This window comes from Sinocyclocheilus anshuiensis, unplaced genomic scaffold, assembly GCF_001515605.1.
Source record: "Sinocyclocheilus anshuiensis isolate Anshui unplaced genomic scaffold, SAMN03320099.WGS_v1.1 scaffold732, whole genome shotgun sequence".
Lineage (NCBI taxonomy): Eukaryota > Metazoa > Chordata > Actinopteri > Cypriniformes > Cyprinidae > Sinocyclocheilus > Sinocyclocheilus anshuiensis.
Genome location: NW_015554133.1, coordinates 614,625 through 623,139, shown reverse-complemented (window position 1 = coordinate 623,139; position 8,515 = coordinate 614,625). Strand labels below are relative to the sequence as shown.

The window sequence follows — 8,515 nt, the reverse complement described above, 5'->3', positions numbered from 1 at the left end:
TATATAATTTGATTTTTTATTTTCAGCATTTTCCAGTATAATTACAAAATATTTCCTTATTTTCAGTAATACCACAATAATCTCATCAATACTCTCAATAAAATATTGACAGTTATTCTTATTTTGAAGTCATATTGGTCCAAAACAGGTCTAAGAAAACTAGGGCTGTGTATTGGCATGAATCGGGTGATACAATACGTATCAAAAATCACAATTTATCACAATGTATATTGCAAAAAGAGAAAAAGAAGGATAGAACGAGAGAGAGACAGAAAGACCACATACTGATACTAATGGAGTCAGTATGATGTGTCAGTGATTATGACTCAGACCAGTGTTTATTCAGTTCATCATTACATTAACTGACATATTAATCGAGTCAGAATAACACCCTCTTCAGGGACTTTATCCTCTTCACTCAGACAGAGAGCTTGAGCTCTTACACAAACACAGCACACATGATCAATCATCAACACACACTTTAGTCAAGGGTGATCCTTCATGCTGGGAATCTCACTGGCACAATGACTGAGCAAAAAACGTCACGCACAAGACAGTATATGGCAGTCATTACTATTAAACAGCCAAAACACGGTACTTTATGTAATTTTTGACTGTACTAAAGCATAAAAATGCCATAATATGTACACACGCACAGATGCTGTCCATGTCTTAAACTTAAAATAGTTTAAGACATGCTTTATTTGGGCGTTAAATAATGGCGCAAATGCCAGTAATGTGACGAGCGCAAACGATAGTAAATTGCGTTGCGTGGTTCATTTGAATACTCTCCTCCCATAAATTTTGCGTCTGAAAGGGAAACTCCTACAAATGCATATTCAATAAGGTCAAGCGCAAAAATAACTGTCCACGCCTTTTCAGCGCTAATTTTTTCATCTAATTCAGCGTGTCTTTAGTAAAACATGACAGTACTATTTTAACACCAAAAGACGGTTTGCGCTGGTGCAAGCTGTTAGTAAATCTGGCCCTAAAAGTGCTTTTCTGACAGCTGTTTCTTTAAGATTTTCTCTCACCTACGTGTGAGTGTATGAATAGGGTTGTATTTGTTGGCAAGATATCCTAGTTTCACATCTAAAATGTGTAGCTCCTCACCAGCGAGATAAAGGTCCATAAGAAGAGACACTGGAAGTTTGTGTGGATGTGTGTCAGTGACCTGATTTATCTTTTTCAGTGCTGAGGTAAAGATGAAATAATACAATTCACAATACACTGTTTTGACGAGAATAACTTGGTTCATTTAAGATATTTGCATGAGTGTAAATGGACAAACAATGCTGCGCTTTACTCTGAAACCAGCAGTGCTTATTTTTATTTGCCAGGCTTGATGGTTTACTGTTTGAAAATTAATAAAAAAAAAGAATCTCACTGGCACAATGACTGAGCAAAAAACGTCACGCACAAGACAGTATATGGCAGTCATTACTATTAAACAGCCAAAACACGGTACTTTATGTAATTTTTGACTGTACTAAAGCATAAAAATGCCATAATATGTTTGCAGATATTTAGGAAACATGCTAGGTTCACACTTGTTTCTCCAAAAAGCAATACTGCAAGCCAGTTATTCTACTTTGAAATGTGTGTTCCGTGTCAAAATGTCTGTTTTTGTTTTGCTCTGTGTGACTCCGCCCACTGCCAGTTTACCCAATAGAATTTCAACACCCCGGGTTGCCAGATGGGGGAAAACTCAGCGTATTGAAGCCACGAAAGGCAGCGAATGAACTGGGCCAGAGATCGCAGATTCTACCCGACCTAAAAAGCCTCGGCATTCATCTAAAAAGCTCTATGACCAGAGCCATATTAAAACGCAACTCATCAACCTGCAGTGTAAAACTCATTGCCTTCCATTAGAATTCCATGGCTGCCATGCATTTTTGTATAGGCAAGCATACCTGAAATCTAGATACATCAAAACCCACATCACATACACTACCGTTCAAAACTGTGGACTCAGTAAGATTTTTACTGACTGTAAAAATAATATTAATGCTTTTTTTATTCAGCAAGAATGCATTAAATTACATTAAATACTGAAAAAAAAAAGTATTACAGTTTTTGAAAATTTAGCTTTGATATCACATGAACAGTATTTTAAAATATACTGAATAGATTGCAGTTATTTTAAAATACTATATTATTTCATAGTATTACTGTGTTTGTTGTATTTTTGATCAAATAAATGCAGCTACAGTGAGCATAAGAGACTATGTTCAAAAACATAAAAATATCTTACTGACCCAAAAATATTACGTCAAAATCTACAAAATCAAGAGGGTTGGAAAGTGAAGTGTTGCTGTGTCCAGAAAATCTCCAGAATTTGTTTTATTTATCTGCCTAATACCTCAAACTCAAAGTAACAATACCTGATTTTCTTAAGAAATTATCACATTTTACTGATCACAAATTACATCTTCCAATTCACCAGAAAACATTTCTCACACCTCATGTTCAGCACTCAGATGTGCATTGCAACATGAGATCTGTGTGTGTGTGTGTGTGTGTGTGTGTGTGTGTGTGTGTGTGTGTGTGAGTGTGAGTGTTGAACCCAGAGCAGCTGAACCCCAGCCAAGCAAACCTTAGGACAATACCTATCAGCTCTCTGTGGTTTCACAGTCCTGCAGTGTTGCAGGTTACAAGAAAAAAATAACATATAATTTTAGATTTGGTTTGCACAGGCATGCTCTATATTTATCCACAGAATAGCTAAACACCTTCATGAAACACTCTCACATTCCTTCACAAATCAGTCTCACTCACACCTGCAGCTAATAAAACCAGCTCAACAAACTCTATTAATAATCACAATCATGTTCAGTAGAGATGCTTCAGAATGTTTCTATTATGAAAATGACAAATATTCCTCCAATCAGCTCAAGTGCCAGCATGTTCTCCATGACAGACTGCAATCAGTGTCTCTGCCTTTTTGGTTTCAGGTATGAATAGTAAAAAAAAAATCCCACCATTAAGGCCCATTCTTTCTTTTGTTGACATCTGCTATTGAAACAAAAATTTGAGGACCAACTATTTTTTAAATATTATGTCAAAAACCTCAGCTTGCTCTATGGATGAAAGCAATGAAACATTTTCAAAGCCAATACATTCCACAGTTTATTTAGCCATTCTGCCATTTTTTACACATTAAGTCCCTGATATACCTGAAGTGAAATCGAAGAATGAACTGATGTGACTTAATTTTGACCAAAATTAGACCGAAACAATGTTTGTTTGGAGTTTGTTTTGGGAGTACGAAACTTTGCAGAAAAGTTCACTCTGGCTGGCAAACTACCATTGGTCCGTGGCGATGATGTAATAGGTAGGTGTGGCTCTACGGCTCCACCTTCTTTGACATGGAACTATTCCCTTATAATAGAAACTGAAGATGTAATTCTAATTTAAAGTGACACTGATACTATTTTACTCATGTTTAATATTGTAAAGCAGCTTTCTTTAAAGCAATATATTGTATAAAGCGCTATATAAATAAACATGACTTGTAACATGAAAATTGCAGAGCTGGTGCAAGGCTACGATCAGATGCTTTATTAACTGCTGCTTTCTCACCCCTGTCACTTTTGTCGTGTATTCGTAGTGTTATTGAGTGGAAAGCGTGCAGTGCATATTTACATACGCTGCTCTCAGCAGCGTGGATGGCATCAGGACGTTCGCTAACAGTATATCACTGTAAATTATTTTGAACTTCTTTTTTCCCCCTAAATAAGGAAAAAGAACTTCACTCTGAGTATATCAGACAAATCGCATGCCAAAATCGTACCGATCATTCATGTTGGTCTGAAAGGCCTTATATGTCCACCAAGAAGAGTCTGTTTTTTTTAAACACAACAGCAGAGTTTTATTGGATATGAACTCACCGATATGTTGAATATCTCCTCTGAGTCATCCAGCAGCACGACTCTGATGGGCACCAGGCGTCCAGGTGGCATAGCAGGTGGTTTGTGTCCGGGCTCTAGGGTGCTGATCCCCAGAGTCTCTGGTGCCCCTAACCTCTGTCCCGCCAACGACGTTTGGCCCTGTTCCACCATGGTCTTCCTGGCTCAGCCTGCACACAACACACACACAAATCACACTCTGACTAACACTGTGTGTGTATGATCAGGTTTTGTCTGTGCCAAATGTCCCACAAGGATAGTAATAATTACTCAATGCACATATGAAAATGAAGAAGTTGCGTATTTACACTGACGGTTCTTGACATGTCAGTTATGTGAAGCTTAAAATTACAGTCTTTTTGTTCTGATGTTTTTGTGCTCTCCTCCATCATTTTCACTGTTTATCACACATGCCAGAGCACTGATGTCATTACTTCTAAACCAAGGGTCAACATGAGAAACAGAGGGGAGGAAAAGGGGCTGAGAGACTGACAGAGGGTGCAGTCAGAGGAAAATATGAAACAACAAACACTGATCTCTGTGGATCAGATGACCATATGCGACCTGCACTTCTCATACGCAATAACATGTATCTAAGCGATCTACAAAAAAACCTTCCAAACGGATATCTATCTCTTCAAGATATTCACTGGTTTGTGCTCATATATCCCTGTATAAAAAAGAAACACCAGGAAATAACTGTATTTTTGTCTTCCTGACAGTAATATGACAAAGCAAAGCATGATATTATTTCTTTTTGTGCTCGAGGCCAATTTACTGCCCAGAGAGGTTTTATTAATTTATTTTAGGATAGACAAAAATAAATAAATAAATAAATAAATAAAGATTGCACTTTATTAATAGAGTCTAGTCACTAGTTTCTCCACTGTTGTGCATGTGCATGAACAATATAATTAATATCTGCACTGTTTATAAAAGTAGATTTAAATAAATCAAAGTGCATTGTAAAAGTAGACCTCTGATATAAACTGGGCTGTTTAGTTTTATAGGCTAGGCCTACTATCAATAAAACACCTTGGAGAGAAGCAATAAAGCGTGGATCTGCTCTCAGGGGTTATCCAGAGGGGGAGGGTGAAAGATCAGACCAGTGCCAGCAAAAAACAAATCCACCATGAGAAACACAGCCAGTGCTTCGCCAGTAGTGTTTAAAAAATTCCATTCATTCTGAAATGCCCCAAAAGCCCTGGAAAAATCATCGGCACTGATGGTGATGCAAGTACATCTTCAGACACTGGTGTCTTTTGTTTGGCTGGGAAATGAAATGCCACATGCATAACACACCAGGATAGCTAAAATTATGATTTTATAAAAAGCCGCAATGTTTAATCAAGAAAACAGAGACCAAATGCTGAGAACAAACGCTGAGAAGTTCATAGGCTTTTTTTATACGTGGAACACAAAACGGACCTTATTCCCTGAATTCATTCACCTTTGTTACCTTGATAACCTCCATAGTCCACAATTCAAATAGACTGCTTTTGTGGTCTTTCAACGTTAAAATGAATGAAACGTGGAATATTTCAGAATGGCTCGTCTATGAAGCGCTTTATTCTTTCAGTGCGCGTTCTACACGCGTCGCGTCGCGGCTGCACGTCAACTCACCTCACAGCGTTCAATCAGGTGCAATGAAATGAATGAAAACCATTTAAATTCTAAATCGACTTTCCATTGTTTATTTTAGAACAGCTAACACTAAATGCACACATGCCATATTTATAACTCATTTTCCTTCAGACTGGGAAGTAAAGCAGAAAATAGAAATGGAGCGTCCATCGCGTCGCGTCGTGCGCGTACAGGCGGTGTAAGTGAACAAAGCGCAGAACAGGTCAATTGACGTCTAATGTCAAGGTCCTTGTAGAGGAATATGTTATTTCGATATGCCTTTCGCACTGGTCTTCATCAAGTAAGTGGACTCATAATAGCCTGGCAGAACGCGTCGGTGCATAATGGAAATATAACGGTACGGAGCTTCAGCAATGTCACGGCAGTTCTCAGGCTCAAATCTGTGGCTAGATTTACCCCTTAATCTCTTCCAAGCACAGAGCACCACTGTGAATGAGAAGAAGAATCCAAACGTTTACCCCGATTATAAATCCGCTGTGTGCAAGTGTGCGTTTGTCCACGAATGCGCCGAGCGCGACGGTGATGCTGCGGAGCCGCTTCAGATGCAGCTTGTTGTGGAGCATACGAGCGTCCTCGCTGTCGCCATGTCTGCCGGCTGGAGAGACGGGATTACACTGACTGAGCACACCACAGATCCGAGCAACACACGAGACTTTACAGCCTACGAGATGTGCGCTCATATGCTGCCATCTGCAGAGTGCAGCACCATAACGCAGTCTAACTGTGATGAGCTACAGTTACTAACAGTAGCTAAGTGAGCCTATATGAATTACATATTGTAATTAATAAACTGTATACAATTTAAAGCCATAAAAATGTGGCCTGTTTGTGTTACATTAAAATACTATAACAACTTCTTTAAAAGTAATCTTATATCTAGTTATTTCAAAACATTTTAAAGTAGTTCACCCCAAAATGAAATATATATACATTGAACAAAATTATAAACACAACATTTTTGTTTTTGCCCCCATTTTTCATGAGCTGAACTCAAAGATCTGAGACTTTTTCTATGTACACAAAAGGCCTATTTCTCTCAAATATTGTTCACAAATCTGTCTAAATCTGTGTTAGTGAGCACTTCTCCTTTGCCGAGATAATCCATCCACCTCACAGGTGTGGCATATCAAGATGCTGATTAGACAGAGAAGTGCTCACTAACACAGATTTAGACAGATTTGTGAACAATATTTGAGAGAAATAGGCCTTTTGTGTACATAGAAAACGTCTTAGATCTTTGAGTTCAGCTCATGAAAAATGGGGGCAAAAACAAAAGTGTTGCGTTTATAATTTTGTTCAGTGTATTTATTTACCCTTTACTTCTTCATTGGAAGAGATGTGGAGAAATGTAGCATTACATCACTTGCTCACCAATGGATGCTCTGCAGTGAATGGGTGCCGTCAGAATGAGAGTTCAAACAGCTGATAAAAACATCACAATAATCCACACGACTCCAGTCCATCAGTTAATGTCTTGTGAAGTGAAAAGCTGCGTGGCTTTACACAAATCCAACAAGACATGTTTTTAACTTCAAACTATCACTTCTGACTAAAATATGAGTCCATAATCCATAATAACTCTTCCTATAAAAAGTCCATCCCCTCTCACATTCACTGACATATTTGTTTAGAACTGTTTTACCTTAAAATAAATAGTGCTTGATCTGTGCAGATTTCTCTCCTGATTCAGACGAGACGACTGGAGAAAGCAATATTATGGATATATAGACTCGCAATGGTTTGAAGTTAAAACATCTTAATGATGGGTTTGTAAGTTGTTTCTTACAAACACAGTTTGTACTTCACAAGACATTAACTGATGGACTGGAGTGGTGTGGATTGCTTGTGGATTATTGTGATGTTTTTATCAGCTGTTTGAACTCTCATTCTGACGGCACCCATTCACTGCAGAGCATCCATTGGTGAGCAAGTGATGTAATGCTGAATTTCTCCAAATCTGTTCCCATGAAGAAACAAACCCATCTACAACTTGAAAGATGGTGAGCACATTTTTAGCAAATTTTCATTTTTGGATGAACTATTCCTTTAAACTCCTTTAGAAACTGTTTATTTGAATCATAGTTCAGTCAAAATGTTTAATCATTTAGCTCCATACTATGCTTAATTTAATTCTTATATATGTACAATCAACCATGTTTCTATCTCTCAGCTCTTCATTCCTCTTTTATGAAAGAAACAATTGGGTCTAATGGCCACCTGCATATTTGGATCTACAAAACATGTTCTGCTTTTAATTCTGCATTTCCTTTACCTCTTCCTGGAGTGTTTCCTTGTCAATGTTTAATTTCTCTTGGATAGTTCTTGGTGAATTAAGCCTGTTGAATGTCTTTAAGTGATGAAGTGGTAAAGATAATTAAACAGCAAAAAAAAACAAAAAAAAGTGGGATAATGTATATACTGTATTCAGCTGGTCATTTTTGCAAAATAAACCCCTTCAGGCTAATGCACACATGCCTGGATCGCCAAATGACCTTTAAACCTGATATACAAATACACACAAAACTGAAATCTGTGGGCAGTTGTGTCTTTATGGCATTTATAAAGCAGTTTTCTCAGGAGAGATTGTTCTGCAACAAGTGTGCTGCAGAACACATTCAGTATACTGCATCTGACAGGCAGCTAAGTGTAGGTGTACATGTGTCCTGATTGATGTTCATAGATGGTGTGTGTCCGTATCTTCCCCCACTAACTATTTTTGGCCAATCAAATCACTGCAAATTAGAGTGTGAAATTGGCAGCATGTGTTGCCATGACAACCAGCAATAAGTCTCATGCTGGTGTGTGAATCTGCCCCTCACTGCTGTGCTCTTATGTCCTCTGTCCGTTTCCCATGTCCTCTCTTGGCTGCTTTTCCCTGGATTCCTGTGTCCAGTGAGTGAGCAGAGAGTCCAGGTCTGCCGGAAAATATTTACCCCATAAAAACAGCAGCTCGCTGTTCACAC

General features: G+C 38.2%; 1 protein-coding gene across 1 annotated transcript in view; it reads right to left on the bottom strand.

The window, feature by feature from the left end:
• The window catches only part of LOC107670305 (FERM, RhoGEF and pleckstrin domain-containing protein 1-like), a 47,628-nt gene extending 41,473 nt beyond the window's left edge, over window positions 1-6,155 (bottom strand). Inside the window, exons 1-2 of the mRNA XM_016462871.1 lie at window positions 6,011-6,155; window positions 3,891-4,078 (exon numbers count right to left, since the gene is read on the bottom strand). Of these exons, the coding sequence (XP_016318357.1) occupies window positions 3,891-4,061 (171 nt within the window). The 5' untranslated portion in view covers window positions 4,062-4,078; window positions 6,011-6,155. The remainder of the gene's footprint in view (window positions 1-3,890; window positions 4,079-6,010) is intronic.
• Window positions 6,156-8,515: the final 2,360 nt, after the last annotated feature.